At 38.2% G+C, this 17703-nt stretch overlaps 1 protein-coding gene across 9 annotated transcripts in view; it reads left to right on the forward strand.

The window, feature by feature from the left end:
• PACSIN2 (protein kinase C and casein kinase substrate in neurons 2) overlaps positions 1-14995 on the forward strand; it is a 65141-nt gene extending 50146 nt beyond the window's left edge. For 4 of the 9 annotated variants that reach the window (XM_040594847.1, XM_040594846.1, XM_040594845.1 and 1 more), the window contains 7 exons: positions 83-258; positions 4611-4731; positions 5572-5577; positions 6716-6840; positions 7508-7624; positions 8588-8784; positions 13176-14995. In XM_040594847.1, coding sequence (XP_040450781.1) covers positions 83-258; positions 4611-4731; positions 5572-5577; positions 6716-6840; positions 7508-7624; positions 8588-8784; positions 13176-13288 — 855 coding nt within the window. In that variant the 3' untranslated portion in view covers positions 13289-14995. The remainder of the gene's footprint in view (positions 1-82; positions 259-4610; positions 4732-5571; positions 5578-6715; positions 6841-7507; positions 7625-8587; positions 8785-13175) is intronic. The other 5 variants (XM_040594850.1, XM_040594851.1, XM_040594849.1 and 2 more) reach the window with 4 other exon arrangements.
• Positions 14996-17703: the final 2708 nt, after the last annotated feature.

Raw genomic sequence — 17703 nt, forward strand, 5'->3', positions numbered from 1 at the left:
CTTGGCCATTACTCCATTGATAAACCTGTTAAATAGGGTAGTAATAAAATATATTGCTAATGGTTTGTTTTTCCACCGCCAGACAAAAGAAAAGTATGAAAAATCACTGAAAGAATTAGATAATGCCACTCCTCAGTATATGGAAAACATGGAGCAGGTATTTGAACAGTGTCAGCAGTTTGAAGAAAAACGCTTACGTTTCTTTCGAGAAGTGTTACTGGAAGTTCAAAAACACCTTGACTTGTCTAATGTTGCAAGGTAAAACTGTGTAAGACTTCAAAATTAATGCTTAATACTTTCCAGTGAAAAGCTACCCATACTTCAAGTAGATCAGAGTTTGCAATCTGATTTGTTTCTAATGTATTGCTTCAATTTGTTGAAAGTGTAAGCGAAAGAGATTAATTCTTTGTTTTTTCTAAGATCAGATCAGCATTTTTATCCCTGATATTTGCTAGTTTTATTTAACAGGGTTAAATGAACCAAAACCCCCCTCATTCTTGTCTTTTTGCAATCAATTGTGTGTCAGTTAGAAAGTATTCAGAGCTTAGAAACAAAAAATGCTGGATCGAAGATTGGGAAAGGAGGGTTTTAGTGTATTACGTGTCTTGTTTATTGAAGGACAAACTAGAATTTATTAGTGTAAGACAGTATGAACTTTGTAGTGTAAACACATATATTGTTAAAATATTAGAGCTCAGTCTAAAGGAATTAATTACCTTAACTATGGGATGAATGTTAAAGATCCATTGGTTGACCATTGCTGAACTCTTGTACATCTTAATGTCAAAGACTGTTCTTTATACTGTGGTATGTATAAAGCATGTCTTGTACTTTGTTCTTTCTGCCTTGACCCTCCTCACTACATTCCGAGAAATCTAAACTTCTGCTAGGGCACTCAAATCAGAGCTCATGCAGCTTACTTTTGTGAAGGGGGGTGGAGTGGGTGGGGGTGGGGGGGCGGGGCGGGGAGATTTTCTCCACCCCTAGTGTTTGATCTGTCTATCAGCGCCCCAGGAAAGCAGGGACCCTTGTGTCTGACCAGTCTGTCAGCGTCCCATTGCAGGGACACTTCACGGAACAGTCCTGCTGGACTGGAGGGCGATTCGACTGACTTGTTCAGGGAAATGTGCCAGCAGCATAAAGGGGACCCCTCAAGTGGGTCTGCCCGCTTTATTCTAATATGTTACCTGCTGCCAGTGACTACTGGCATCCGCAAAGGATTAACACTAACGGTTTATGGAATAAGGCTCTTTATTTATATAAAATTATGACAAATTGAGGTTTGTGGTTGCTGGTGATAGAGACAGTCTGCAAAAACAAGCGTGAAGTGATACACAACAAAACTATAATCACTAATAACAGCTAGCATGAATTAGTTATTTGGCACGCATAAGATAAAGTTCTTACCCGATAGGCGTCACTGTTGGGGAGAAGACACGTTCAGCCCATTGACTGATCCCAGAAGTTTTGATGGAGTCTTCCCTAACTTCTCCCCTCATCTGCCCACCCTTTATACTTCATAGTATACTGCATATTCATTTATCATATGCAGGTTGGTTACAAGTTTCTCGCTTCTAATGCAAATTAGTGCACATCCTCAGATAGCACTACTGAAGTTCTATACTAACTACACATTCTCCTCAAGCGGGGTTTTCCCCTCTGTCAGGAGTTGGGGGGCTATTTGAGTCAGAGGTCATGATCTCCCACTACCACAATTATTTGTTGTATTTTCAACTAATACTCTGTTGATGTCAGTGGATTGCAACATCTTATCATCCTGTTTCCTCTCATAGCTAGAATTTCCTCACTTGAAGGCTTCTTTCTGTGTAACTCACATAATGGTGTTCCTTTCACTGTTTGTTGTTTCTCGTCTTCCCCAAGGCTGACTCCCTTGATTAGAAGTCCCTTCGTTCGTAACTTGGAGAGTGGGTCAGCTCAGCCTAGCTTTGTGAATGTTAAATTGGAGTTGGGTAAATCTGGGAGTTCAGATAACAATTCCCCCAACCCTCACCCGTCTGGATTTACTTACAGTCCATTTCCATCACATGTAGGTGGAGCTTGAGTGACTCTAGTCATACCCGTTGTTGTTACTGCTCTGTGTCACATGCCCAGTCAGGTGTAGCAGCACCGTGGAGGCAGGTAACTTTGAGTTGGAGGTGTGCGTTAGTAGTGCAGTGAGAGTATTTCATCTGAGGAAAGTCATTTGGCCACAGGGGTTGGCACGGCCACGGACATCTCACAGATTCTTCACGTGACAACTGTCATGCGGCTTATCAGCTGTGTGGTGCCATCAAGTTCCTGTTCTTGCAGGGAGCAGACAGAGCCTGGCTGCGGTGTCCCCGCTCCGTTTCACCTTGTCACTCCTGTCAGCACGTGCTGAGCTGGCAGGTTGTGCTTCTTAGGGAGCCGTGGCGATGTAGATTGCATGCATGCCAGCCATCCTGAAACTGATAGCTGTTTTACTCTAAAAAGCTTTCTGCAATACTACGCTTTCATTGGGTCCCAATTTTCTCTAATTTCTGACCTCAAGGTGATGCTCCCACAGACCGTATGGCACGTCATCAATTACTACGGGCCATTTTGATACAAAGTTACTTTGGTATGTCAGCAGGACAGTGGTTATGGTTTTGTTTTCTTTGGCATTTGAGCAGACAGACACTGGAATACTTGCAGCAAATGCTGTAACACTAGTGGAATTTTACATCCCACTTATAACGGCAGAGTTTCATATAGGCTCTGGTTGGCATTCTAATTAAAAGGACCAAGTGGGCTCCTAGCTGGTTTCTCATTTCTGTTCCTCCTTCTGCTAGTGATAAAACTCTTATGGTGGTCTAACCAGTGGAGTTAAGGAGCTGATCAAGGTAACCTGGGGCAGAAAGAATCTAGTTTAGTTTTAACCCTGATCAGTGTTCCCATTTGACTTGCTATACAGTCACATGAATGTTAGTGCTGGCGTAAGTGAAGTGGGTGACATAGGGGCAAGAACAAATACAGAGCAAGCAGTAGGTAAGGGCAAGATCACTTAGCATCACTACCACTTCAGGTTGCTTCAAAGTTCTTACGGAACTGCTGTGGAGGATAGGTTCTTTTTACTCTCAGAGTAGATAGAGAGGATTGCTGCCCACCTGAATCCAACTTAAATCAGATTGAAAGAAACCACAGAAGAGAAATAAGTAAGAAATAGTTGATTTAAAATACAAGGTTAGAGGAAGACTACAGAAGATGACCAAGTGGAGGGCAATGATCTCCTTTTAAAATATTTGGAGGTTCAGGAGTGATGTCTTATGTAGTAAGTTAATAAGGTGCAAACAAGGAAAAGAACTACTAGGATGAAACCAGTGATAAAGCAACTGTAGCTGTTTATCTGTTTCATTACCTCTGCCTCTTTGAGTACACAGAGATAAAAAGTGTAGAATAAATCCCTAAAAGGAAGTGTGATTTCTAACTTAAGACTAATAATGCTGAAGAGCACAGTACAGAATATATACCTGCCCTGTCTTCTACAGATGTGGACCTCCAGTTTATTGTTGATATAACTGATAGCTAGTGAGTCATTCAAAATTATTTATTCCCTTTCTCAAAATACATGCATTTCTATTGCTTAAATATATTCAAAGACCCACTGATGCAGGAAAAAACGCATACTGCATACATGTTAAAGCAGTCCAGTAATAAATAGAAATTGAGAAATTTGTAAGTGTATTTTGAGAAAGTTTGACTCCTTGACAATGTAGCACTAATGAATTCTAAGTTTTGTGTGACTTGGTCTGGAAGGATTTTCCCGAATTCTCTCTAGCTTGAATAGAGACGAGCGGTTCTGTGTCTCTTATTTTAAGCCTTGTGGCTGTTGTGTTAAGACCTCTTTGTATTCAGAGTTCCATATTGCACTATAGAGGTTGGGGGTTTTTGTATGAAAGAATTATATTTGTTGTCAGTCTGTAGAGTGAATACATCAAGTGTACAGTCTAGGATCAGCGGATCAAAGTTGTATCTGCAACATGACATCTATTCTGTAAAATACTTTATACTTACGAGAGATCAACTTTAACAAAAAACAATTAGACTAACGTATAAGTAAAAGTAGTGATGTTTTATAGGATTTGCTATTTTATAGAAATAATACAGTTAATAAACCTGAAACAATAAAAGCAGTTAGCAGATACTATACCTGCACAGGAAAATGTTTAACCCATTTAATGCTGCTTCAGGTTTGAGATCTTTATTGTAGTAGCAATTTATAGTTCTCATTGGATTAAGACAGGAGTTTTTGCAGATTGCTGTGGTCAGATCACAAAAACAGTTTCTACCATCTTGTAGAAAAGCTTTTAAATTCAAGAAACTTCAAGATTGGCATTCAGTAATTTAAATGCATTCATATGTAAATCCTACATTTAATGACAGCCAATTAAGTTACTTTACACAAGAGTCATAATTCTAATACCTGGTAAATAAGGGTGTTTTAAGAAGACTGTTTTGCTGCAAGTTTTTTTCAATTTTGTTGTGAACTTTAAAATACTCCTTTTTAAATTTTTTTTTTTTTTAAATCTGACTAGGGGATTTGTCATATTCCTAAATGTTATACTAAATTTTAAGACAAATTTGTTTTGCAGTTACAAAAATATCTACCGTGAACTGGAACAGAATATCAAAACAGCAGATGCTGTGGAAGACTTGCGGTGGTTTAGAGCTAATCAAGGTCCAGGGATGTCAATGAATTGGCCTCAGTTTGAGGTAAGGTCAGAGTACTTAAAACCCAGGCTTAGCTTGTCTATTTTTACTTCTTTGCTTTTTGTCATGCTCCTTTCTGGTATAACTCTGAAATTCAGGCTTCTAGCAGTGAATTTTTTGTTTTTTACAAGCCATAGTAGTTTTCTTTTCTTGATTTCCATTGGGCTCTCCTCATCCCCCAACTTTTGGAGGTGATTATATCAGACACATATTTAAAGATAAGAGGGGTAAACCAGAAAAATCTGTAGTGGTATTTTTTTATTATTATTATTAAAATTAAGTCATTAGTAACCCATGGTTTAGTTGAGATACCTCTGACACCTGTATGTTATCCCATATGTTTTACTTCTCCCCGTTGGTGTTAGACTTCAATTTGAATTTCCTTGGTGTTAGCAGATAATTAGTGTAGGCAGCAAAGACTTAGAAAAACTTCTGCTAACATAGCCTGCAAGAAACAAATAACAAAATTGATCAGTGCAGATCATGCTACCAGAGTAGAAACAGCTGGAATTGAGGTGAGTTTGACCAGAATCATGGGTTTAGTTGAAATAATTTCTAGACATTGAATTAATGGAGTGGAAGCATCAACTCTGGAGTGTTCACTGTTCACCTTATTAACCATAATGGAAAATATCACTCGTTTTTAAAATACTGAGTGACTTTAGAAGGTTTGAGGAAGAAAACTCGTAATAGTACTGCAGAATTTCTTTGCATGAAATGCTGAACTGCAGTTACGTCTGTGTGGGGAAATTACTGTACTTTTTTGTAAAAGTTACGATTAACAGATTAAATACTATTATTACTATATTTCTAATTGATTTTTTCTCATTTACATGCTACAAGGATGAGGTAAGTAAAAGAAAAAAAAAAGTAGTGATCAAATGAATATGAAATCGCATTATAAACTGCAAATATGCTTAGGTCAGTGGTCCTTAAGCTATGGTAGGCCAGAAATCCAATACGTATTTGTACAAAGTTAAAATAATGAGATATCTCTGAAAAGTTGGCTAGAAATCACTTCTCTGACAGCCGTGCTACATGTATAAACCAGCGGTAATAGCAACTCAAAAAATCTTTGTATCCTGTTAAAGATACTTCTCTCTAATGCTATCTTTTGTATAGCAAACTATCTCCTGACTGGTTTTTTTACTTTTAAGGCTTCTGAGATGAAATATGTCTCAGCATATAGGATATCTGCTTGCATCCAGTTTGTTCTCTGTTGGTTCTTGCTTTATAGCAGTATGCAGCTTAGCCTGACTTGATAGGTAGAAATTGTGTTTAGGTATCATCATGCCTGTCCATCTGCCTTCTGAAACATCTGAATGGTTCCAAACATCAAGGAGCGGATACTTCACAAATGGCATCATGAGTCTCATCAACAGTTGTGTTATTTGAGCCTGAACTTTTATGGATGGCTTTTAAAGACAATAAATTTCACTAAATTGAGAGTGAAGTACTGGAAGGGCTCAAATCTTAGGGACAGGAAAAATGATATACAATGAATTTAAAAATTGGCTTCTTCATAGGTCATTGTTGGAGCCCTTCATGAGAAGTAAGCCCTGTATTAGATTATAATACCTTTTTAAATTAAGTTTAAGGTTTACCTTTTTAAACCAGATGTCTTGGCATTATTTGAAACAGTGAAACCTCAGTAAAACTTCTAAAGAGCTGCACTGACCAGCTCCTTTAATTTCTCCAGTTGTCTGCCAGATGTCTGGTATTTTAAGTCTTTTCAAGGTGTTTTCAAGGTAAATGCGAAGCAGAGACGTACAGGTAACCTCTGGATTTTGCAAGTAGCACAAATATGTTTGCATTGCTAGGGTAGGAACTAGATGAGAACTATAACTGAAACAGAGTAACTTATCTTTTTAATAATTATTTGTGCTGTTGTATGTATAGATGCATGTTCCAGGCTGAGTCTGAAATTCAAATGTGGTAACTATTTGTTTAATTAAATTTCTCAGTCATGTTTTGCATTCATTGATAGGAGTGGTCTGCAGATCTGAATCGCACTCTCAGTAGAAGAGAAAAAAAGAAGGCTTCTGATGGAGTGACTCTGACTGGTATTAATCAGACGGGAGATCAAGTTTCACAGCCTAACAAACATAGCAGGTATTTTTTTTTTTCATGCCTAAAAAGACTAATTGGAAAGGATTGTTATCTTCAAGTGCACTAAGCTCCATGAGATCAAAAAGTCACTGTCCAATGAAATGTTATTTATCTGTGAGCATTTTTAGTGATGTGTTTCTGCAGCTCACGATATTTTGGGAATTATTCTCCATTTTACAGTTCTCTTTCCATTGGGAGTTAAAAGAAACTAAACTCCATGAGAAACTGAACTTCCTGTAGCTAATCTGGTAGCTAGTCTGTTGCTATCTTCCCGTCTCTAAAAATGACAATTATACTTCAAAATCTTAGCTTGCATAATCTTTAGTCACTTCAGAATCCTGGATGTGATTAATACAAAACTGTTAACATCAGCTGCTTCAGAAAGGACTGAAACTGGCTAGAAAAATCGTTCTGCCTTTTACTGTAGCAGGCAGTAAGAAAAAGAAGCTATGGCCCATGAAGGATGCTCTGATTCTGGAGGAACATGAGACTTCCCAAACTTACTTGGGTCTTATGCTACACTTGATAGATGTTTGGGGTTTTGTTTGTTTGGGTTTTTTTTCTGGCTGGAGAAGGGGTCTGCTAAGAAACTGCTTGGTGGGACAGCAATGACAGTGTTCCACTCTTAAACAGATAGGGTTGCCATAATGCTCTTTCTTTTCCGAATTAGCAGTCTTAGTGTCCAGAGTAACACAGTGCAGTCAGTACAATCAAGTTACAATCCCTTTGAAGATGAAGAAGATACTGGGAGTACTGTCAGTGAAAAGGAGGACAATAAGATCAAAAAGTTGGTGAAATGTTGTTTTTTGTTTTCACACTTGCACTTTCTCTATCTAGGGTTTTCTATTTTTGGTTTCTATAACGCTGTGCCGGTCAGTGCATGAAGTCCTTTTAAGCGGTTATGTAAGCGACACCGTAACCTAACTTCTCTTCCCTAACAGATGCCTTATCTGTTGCCTTGATGTTTGGTTTGAAACTACTGGGGTTACTGGCAGTTGCTAACGGAACTGCTGTGCTTTTTTCCTTCCTTTACCAGTCCTACAAAATGTTAAAACTGATGGGTTTTTCTAGTGAAACTGCTCCTGGAGCTTTACTGCTCTGTGTGTTTTTGCTGAATAAATCTGCTTTTACAATTGCTTTCTTTTTATTTAGGACTTTCTCAAACAGCTGCCTGTTACTTCAATATACACACTAAGGATGTCATACCACTCTCTTAAATGGCATGTGCATGCTCAACAGTGAACTTTTCTTTAAATTATCAAGTTGTTGCAATATAATGGAGTTTGTTTATGGGTGGATTGCAACATATAAAAAGTGTTGAAAGCTGTTGCAGAGGTGCATAGAGATTTGGAAGTAAGGTTCTCCAAAGCAATTTAAATGTCTTATCCTAATCCAGATAGTTCCTCTCATCTACTACCTGCATACCTTATACCTTTCTAGAGGAAATAATCCCATGGATTATGTAAATTTCTTGACAGGAGTTTTTGGAGTTAAAGGGGAGGTTGTCTTTGATATCTTTTTTTTTTTTTTTTCCTTTTTCTAACTTTGTTACTGTATTGCAAGAATGCTTTTTTTTTTTTTTTTTAATGAGGCTTTGTCAGCTAAAGATAGGTGAGAAGATACCAGAAATAAAGTTTCAAAACTGGACCTTAGGGTGGAATTTAAGCTTTATTAAGGGAACTGATGTCTTAGTGGTATTTCTAGTTCCTATTTTAAGAGCTGAAAAGAATAATTTAAAAATGGTTTTCAGTGTTAGCAGCTATGAAAAAAACCAAAGCTACCCTACAGACTGGTCTGATGAAGAGTCCAACAACCCCTTCTCTTCCACTGATGCAAATGGAGACACCAATCCATTTGATGAAGACAGCTCTCCTGCAATGGAGGTGAGAGTACGTGCACTCTATGACTATGAGGGCCAAGAGCAAGATGAGCTCAGTTTTAAAGCTGGTAAGTTTACAGCATTCACTTAAAATTTTACTCAAAAGAAAGCGGGGGGTGGGGGTGGCAGTTTTTCTCTACAGCTTTTATTTTCTGAAATCACCTGTTTCTCTGAACACACATCTCCACTTACAAGATCCTGTCTAATTCTCATCCTTCCTGACAGGGGTGACAGGGTCACTTCTTAGATTCCTCTGTTAGGAAGCACTGAGTTCTAGTCTGTTTGGAATGTGTTGGGATGCATCTGTTTGGCATATTCCTTTCTTACTGTCTTATGTTAAACAAAGTAAGATGCAGAATTGATAATCCTGTCTCCTCCTTTTCTTAGTTGGTGACAGTAACAGCTGCTGCTTTTAGCCACCTGGAAATGCCAACCCTACAAAGTTGTTTTTTTAAAGGAAAGGACTACAGCAGCTACTCTTAAAACAGTATCTAACCAACTGATACTCTTTCTGTTTAAACCGAAAGCATCTCTTTTATGGCAAATTTTCTTCCAGTGCTAACTTCTCTAAAGGTTGAAAACATAGCCATGGACAGATAATTTTTTCCTCTCTCTTTCCTTTCCCCTTCAGTGTATGTTAAGCACAATAACAGTCTTTATCTGTTTTTTTTATCTTGCATTATATTAGGGTACACTTAGTATACATCTCCCCTCTTAGGATGTTTTATTTCCCTTAAGCCATAAACCCTGTTCTTTACCTCATTGCTATAGGAGTTGAGAGAACAGAATAGAGGCAACTGACAGGAGAGACCCGTGCTGCATCTCCACATAAGTAGTTGGCACAAGGGTATGATGGCTGCACCCTGTGGATGCTGCTGCCTACAGTTTGCCTGGGCCAGTTCCACCAGCTGTTGTGTGCAAGCGAGTGCTTGCTCAGCCCCCCGAAGTTGGAGACTTTGTTTCTCATAATCTGGCCAGTCCAGAGGCAGCACCATCTAGTGAGGAAAGGTGAAGTCTACACCCTGCCCATGTGTTGAGCTCTGATTTCAGAAAAGGTTTCTACTGTCTTGCCCAGGACTGCATGTGAAAAGTTTACCAACCAGGAATTCCAGAATAAGATTGCATGAACAGTTAAGCAAAAGCAAACAGAACTTCAGTTTGTGCAAATGAGATTGCCTATCTCATTGGTCTTGTCTCTTTTCCTGTTTGCTTGTCATTTACTCCCTTCTCCTGTAACGACTGACTGGAGGAAAAACAGTATTCAAGTGTTGAAACCAAGTTTGACAAAACTTTTGCTTCTACTTCCCTTTCAGTTGGGATTTGTAAGAAATATGCTACTTCTACATCATCATGCTATGGGTCTTGGATGTTATGGCTGAAAGTTAATACAGTAAACAAGTCAATGATGTACCTAATCAATGACCTGCCAGACTTCCATTCAGCTTATGGAGAAAGGTGGTGCTTAGAACAGTGTATTTCCAGGTCATATTCTAAGCACAGTTTGTGTTTCTTAAACCAAAAAAGCCCCGCAACTCAGGTGACAGTGCTCCCTCCTTTTTTAGTAGTGAAACCTCAATGCACCTGACTTCTTCCTTGTAGGGAAGTATTGTAGCCTTCCAGAGAGAAGGAATGGATTGGTTTGTCCATTAATAACTTTGCTGAATTGTGCCCTGACAGAAGGACAGTATTAACAAAACATCTGGAGCTTTCTCAGGAATGCAGCAGTTGAAATTATTCTTCATTCTGTAGACTTTAACTGCTTTTTTTTTTTTTTTTTTCTCAGCAGAGGAAGCATGCTAATCCTCTTGCAATATATGTATTGTACCTGTGAAGCAGCAGGGTGGCATTCCAAGGGTTTACAGTAATGAGCCTTTCAGGGGCAAAACTGTGCGGTGTTTATACACACAGATGCAATGGTTAAATACAGTTAGGTGTTCGGGGCTCAGCACCAGCTGTGTGACTTGCATTGAACCAAGTGGTTCTCAGTGTGAGGTCTGTAGAAACAAAGTGCAGGAAGCATGAACTGTGAGATGTACATAGGCTTAGCTTAAAAATAGCTTTTGTTTGAAGCTATCCACCTTTGAAGGAGGAGCATTAAAGTATGTTATAACACCAAATTACATGATTGTATCAATAGTCGTAAAGGGATGACATGCTAGACTGTGAATCCCCTAACAGAAGCTGAATTATAGAATGGCTGCTGTCAAACTTAGCTTTTAGGCAGAAGTATTAATGTGACTAGTTTTACACTGAACATACAAATGACTAAGGAAAAAACCTCACCAGGTCATGCAGGTGCCAATTTAAAATGTACTCACCCCTATGCTCCTATGTAGGCTGTGCCCAGACTCCTAAGCAGCTGTCAATAGAGGATTAATGCATTTTAGGGATCAATTTAAATGTATGTGGATATTCTGAGATGGGATTTCCTTGGGTATTCAAAGAATTCACCTACAAAGTTTTTGTGATCACTTTTAGGGACATGCTGTAGAATATATGCTCTGCATAGTGTCCATTAAATGTACTTTAATACATGAAATGTCTTTATTAGTGGAATACTTTATACATCTGGTAGGTTTTTTTCTTGGCAAACAACTGTGGGAGGCTTCCAAAGATGAAGAATAAGTTTGTTTATTTGTATCTATGAGAGGTTTTATAAGTGTTTAACAGGATGGAACATAACCATCTACCATATGTATAGCTCACATTACTGTATCTCTGTCGTGGCTGAGAATAAATAGCTACAGTAAATGTAGACAATGCAATATTGTCAAAATGTGTTATTGTATATGCTATCTTTATCGCAGTTGTTAGACTGTCTGCATTGCAACTGTTGTGCAAATGACACTTAAAAGTGGTAATATTTTCATAGACCTCCAAGATCACTGAGTTTCCAAGTCCGAGCTGTTCATGCAAGTGCAGCTGCGTTGAGGCTTACTGTTAACACAGCGGGGCTTTTTGATAGCCCTCTTTCAAGATTTCACTCTTTGTTCACTTCATAGAAGCGGTGGGAAATCTTGGAATTGTACGCTCCCTCATTCTGCAGCACTAGAAATGGTGGAAAAATCTGTAAAATGTGTCCGTAAGCCAGTTACAGTCCACAGTGCCAAACATTTGCTCATGATGTTCTTTTATTAGTTATCTGGTAAACTTAGAAGCTAAAGGAGATGGGGCTTTAACCTTTTTTATCTAACAGAGGGGCTATAGAAGATGGATGTCTTGTGAAGATGTAATACAAAGCTTGTCTATTGCTACCAAAGAATTTATAGTCCCTAGGCTAGGTCATGTTCTCCTATGATGATATGAATGATACCGGTACTCTGTATATATTTATAGCCACTTGGGACTGTATTAAGTGGTAGTGTCTTCAGCATGTATTTCCTATTGCTAACTAAGATGAAACACAAGTCAGTTTTATCTAGGGAAATAATTTGACACAAATGAGTTGTACATGAGGAAATAATTGTTACTCAGTGTGGCCTTTCTTACCCGGCTGAGATGGACATTCATTTGCTCATGTACAGGATCTTGGAGCCAGCAGACTCTCTAATGCCAAATTATTTCCTGAGGACGTAGAAGATTAGATGTGCATGACAGTCAGGATGAGGTTATGTTATAGTTCATAAGTGTTTGAATGGATAATCAGTGTTGGCTTTTGCTGTGTAAGTTAGGAAGCAAATTCTGAGTTACTTTTTCTGGAGCTACAACTGTACATCAGCTTCCAACAACATACAGCTAGAGCAGTAAAAAGGGAAGTTAAATCCCAATCCTTACATTTCTTAAAAAGGTGAGGAGAGGGAGGGAGATGTAACCAAGTATGAGGTGGAAGATTCCTTTAAATCTTTCTGCGTCACAACCTAGTAGTGGTAGACTGAAAAGCTGCAAGTATAATTGAAGAGAATTTTACTGCCATGTCTTTATTTTTGTAGCATTTTCCTCCTTACGTTCCACAAACTCTTCAGAAAAAGTATATATTGACAGTAAGCCTAACAAAACATCTGTTTCACTTTCACTGACATTTTGTTGAGGGTCATAAATGTAGGATTATTCTACTTGTTTAGAGGTAGTTGTACTAGTCACAACTATCTGTGTGCACCCTGTTTAGATATAAGGGAGTCTTTGATCTTGTAGTGAAATAACACTGTGTAATTTCAAAAGTTTGCATTCTTTATTGTGCTTTAAAAAATGCTATGACCTTTTTGAAATGCCACCAATGTCATGTTTTAATTTTGAAGTACCTTGCTTTTTCCTATTTTCTTGAAATTGGGGGCCTTTCATCCCATATGCTAATTTGTAAGTGGTGTTCTTAGTATTGAAAGCATGAAGAGCAAAGAAGGGAAGGTTTCTACTGGGGCCTGGGCTGGGGAGGGGAAGAAAAGTGGCTGCCTAGATAACTGTCATGTTACCCTTCTGTTGTTAAAAAGATTACAGTTTGTTAACAATGTTCCTTCTTTTTAAGGGGATGAGTTAACTAAAATGGAGAATGAAGATGAGCAGGGTTGGTGCAAAGGACGTCTGGACAATGGACAAGTTGGTCTATACCCAGCAAACTATGTAGAACCGATCCAGTGACAAAGGACAAAGTTAAAACAGAAGTGTTAAAAAAGCTCTGCAGGCCTGTACAGTATATATTTAAATTGAGAGAAAGATGAATGATGTATAGTGTGTATATATTTTAATGAAAAGGCGAGAGCTTGATACTGAGATTATGGTGATTTAAAGACAAAAGTTTGAACGAATAATTTGACATTGTTCTCACAACTTGTGCACAATGCAAAGGAAAGGGGCTAGGTTGAAAAAATAGTATTATAGGAAAAATACTTTTTAAGTTTTTCTTCCCACATGTCTGTTATTGTGAATCCTAAACATTTTTGCATTTTCTATGCTTGTGCCTCATCCTACCCTAGGTATGTGGCTTATGCTCACTTTTGTTTAATCAGTTATTTTAAGTGACCTTCAGTAAGTTGCAACTTGAATTTTAAAGATTATTATAGTTAATTTTCTATTTGTTCTTAGCAATATATGAAAGATGCAGTATTTTTTTATTTAAATGCTATGTAGTTAAGCACCTTTTTGTATGCTTGGATTTATCAATTAATACTTAAATTATGACATAGATTTAGTCATCAGTTGACTGAATGAATACTCTTTCCATGTTGTAGTAATCTTTCTATGTTGTCAGCATGGCTTGAAGTTGTAAAACAAATACTGTATTTAATATCTGTTACAGAAGGTTATATGTAGCAGAGATATCTGCAGGTGTCATGGGTTGGGATTCTATTATGAATGTCACTTATGTGGTTTGACACTTAAACCGAGAGTTTTCCATCTAGATCTTAAATGGCACTCAAAAGAAAGATAAATTATGCATAAACCCCAGAATAGTAGCTATTTCCAGCACATGTTTGCATGGGGGGAAAAAAAAAAAAATCTTCTTTAAACTGCTAATGATTTTTGGGTGATTTGAAATGTTAGATCTGTGAAGGCTAATTTTTTTGAACAGAGAAGACTGTAAAATAGACTAAATGCTTTTTATTAAGAGCCTATCTATGTTGTGTATATGTACATATAATTTGATATTCCAAAATATAAAAAGCATGGCTATTAGTTATCAAGCCTTTTGATGTCAATAAGATTTAGCCTGTTTTAAGAGTTTAAATTATAGGTATATTTAAATCTGCTTTCCTGCCATATTCATTACTGTACCATTGACAATGTATTCCGTGATTAGATTTTCAGAAGTACAGTAAATACACTAACATACTCAAAATCAGTATTTGTGGATCAGAATATAACTAGCTTTAGTCCTTATGTGGATTATCGTAGCAGAACACTGTAAAATCTACATTTGTTTGCAGTTACAACTCGGGCATCTGTAATCATATTAAATAGTATGCTTTTGTGACACTTAAAACTGGGTTGTAAAATTACAGCAGATTTGTGCTTAAAAAACCCTAAGTATCAGGTAAGTAGATATGCTGTTTTAGGAAGCTACACTGTAATGAGGTTAATAAATCTATTTTGAGGTAATTATAAAACACTGTTGGTAATCTTGGACTTCATTGTTTGCTTTTTGAGCTTTAGATATATTTAGCCATCATTTTCAATGAATCAAAATGTGCAAGCTTAGAAAGTGGATGTATGTATATGTCTGTCAAGGAAAACATACCAACGTAATTGTTCATCCACAGGACAGTTACTGAAATTGTCAGGAATTACTGATTTGGGTCTATATTGTAAAATATTTTAGAAAACAATAAAATCTGTTAATCTCTTAAATACACAGAATGTACCTTTTACTGTTTCAACGTATGTGAAAATAGTCTTAAGAAACAAATAATATGTGCATTTCATTGCAATTCAAGGTGACAAAATCAACATTGTTTAAAAGAGCCATAAGGAGGAGTAATGACATCAGTGGCATTGTGCCGTTAACAAAAAAGGGGAGGTGCAGTGCACGGGGGCTCTTGACGAGACATTCCAGTGAAATGTTTATGGAAGAAAAGGAGACCATTTATTTCATGGGTATGCAGAATTTACTGTGATGTTGCTTTCTGTGGTGTAGTCAAATCTGGTGTAGCTTGATAGTGTCTGAATCTTTTCTGCCTTTTGTGAGTTTTCATGTTGCCTGATGGTAATTAATGTAGTAGTGTATGTTGTGGCTTGCTGAAAGTTTTTTATCTTGTCTCCCCCATCAATGCGGCATCTTTTAATCTAATTGAAGTACTAGTTCTTTATGCTGGATGTGTAGTTTGGTGAAGGCATCACAGAATACAAGTGGGAGGGACCAAGGGAGGTCTCTCGTCCAGTGTCCTGTTTAAAGCACAGTCAGCTCTGCGTTCAGACCAGACTGCTCAAGCCTTTGAGCTAACCTGGAAAACTTCCAAAGACCGATTTCATAACCTCTCTGTTCAAACTCTGACAATGCTTAATTATAATATTTTTCCCCCCATTTTATTTGCAGTTAGAACATGCCCTGTTGCAATTTATGTAATTGTGTGTCATTCTGCTGTGCTTGGATGGAGCCTAGCTTTGTTGTTTTGGTAGCCTCCTTGTAGATGCTGGAAAGCTGCTGTTGGGACCCCCAGACTAATCTCTTCTCCAGGCTGAACAAGCCCCGTTCCCACAGCCTCTTCACAGAGCAAGTGCTCCACTGCCCTGACATCCCTCCGCTGCACTTGTGCAGGTTTATCAGGATGTGGTACTGAGTGCAGGTGGGGAGGGTGTCCAAGACTGGACAAAGTCTTCCATAGTACTGAGTAGCAGAAGATAATGGCAAACCTACTTTAAAACATTTTTAAAATAATGAAGTATTTTTATTTGACTGCTAACAGGTATAAGCAATAGGCTGTTTTTAAGTGTGTGATACTCTAGTACTTCATGTCAATGAGAACTTTGGGAAACAGACTTGGATTTGGTCAAATAAAAACAACTAGTTTTATCTCATTTTGGATGGGCAGCTGTTCACCTTGCACAGATTAATTCAGTTGAGGATTTTGCTTTAAGAACATTGATCTTATCTCATTATCTAGTATATACAGTTTTCATATACTCATCACAGCCAAATTTAGAATGAGAATGCAAGGGACTTCTGGAGGTTACCTAGCCCAGCCAGGGGACCTCAGAGCAGGTCCAGTTAGAGCAGGTTGTCCGGGGCTTGTCCAGTCAAGTCTTGAACATCTCCAGTGACGAAGAGTCCACCACCTCTCTGAGCAACCTCTTTTAGTTGTTCATCACTTTCAAGGCGAGGAATTTTTTTCTTACATGTATCAGAATTTCTCAGGTTTCCTCTTGTACTTCACTTGTGCACCTTTAAAAAGTCTGGCACCATCTTCCCTACACTTTTCCATTAGGGAGCTTCAGCGTGGTGTGCTGTGGGCCACCTTTACTGCAAGGACATGCTGCTGATTAATGTTGCTTGCTCAGATACCCAGGTCTTTCTGTAGAGCTTCCTTTTATCTTGTCAGTATCCAGCCTGACCAGCTGAGATGGAGTCACTGCGCAGGTACAGGATGCTGCATTTGCCTTTGGAGTTCATGAGGTTCCTACACCCATTTCTCCAGTGCTGAGCTCCCTCTGAGCAGTGTCCCTCTATAATCTCTAATTTGGTATCATTTGCAGGCTTGTTGAGAGCACATTCTGTCCCATCATCCGGGTTATAAAGGCATTAAGTAACTTGGCCCTGGTATCTATCCCTTGGGATATCAGTTGGGTTTTATATGCCCAAGCACAGTCCTTTGAACCTGGCAGTCCAATTTTCTATCCGGTCTATTTAGTCACTGGTTTGGCTGTAAGGATACTACGTGAGGCTGAGTCAAAAGCTTTGCTATAGTTGGTAAAGGTGAATAATGAAGCCTGTTGAGCAACAGTAGAGAAATTCTCCTTGTGAGTTTATCCGAGGTTTAAGCAGCTATACATCGCTTTCATAGGATTAAACTTAAAGGTATAGGAGAATATGATTTTCAGAACAAAATTTCTCCCCATCTTGTCCCTTCTATTTCCTTTAAAAATCTGAAAGGAAGTAGTATCTTTCAAAACTCACTGGTGTACACTTGCTCGTACTGATTGAGCTACCTGAACATTGTTGTAGCCTTCAGCATGTGTCAACCTTACAGCATGAAAATACTTGCCATTTTTAAAACATTTCTTGAATTCTTTCAAAACACAGTGCCTTGTTTCATCAAAGCTGTTTACTTTTTATTTGGGATAGAATCATAGACTCATCTAGGTTCGAAAAGACCTTTTAACATAATCAAGTCCAGCTGTTAACCCAGCACTGCCAAGTCTACCAATAAACCATGTCCCCTAAGTGCCACATCTACAGGCCTCTTAAGAGCCACCATCTATGGAGGTATTTATTTCCCTGGGCATCCTGTTTCAATGTCTGACAACCCTTTTGGCGAAGAATTTTTTCCCAATATCTAATCTAAACCTCCCCTGGTGCAACTTGAGCCCTATGGCTTGTTCCTTGGGAGGAAAGACTGACA

This window comes from Falco naumanni, chromosome 5 (genome assembly GCF_017639655.2).
Source record: "Falco naumanni isolate bFalNau1 chromosome 5, bFalNau1.pat, whole genome shotgun sequence".
NCBI lineage: Eukaryota > Metazoa > Chordata > Aves > Falconiformes > Falconidae > Falco > Falco naumanni.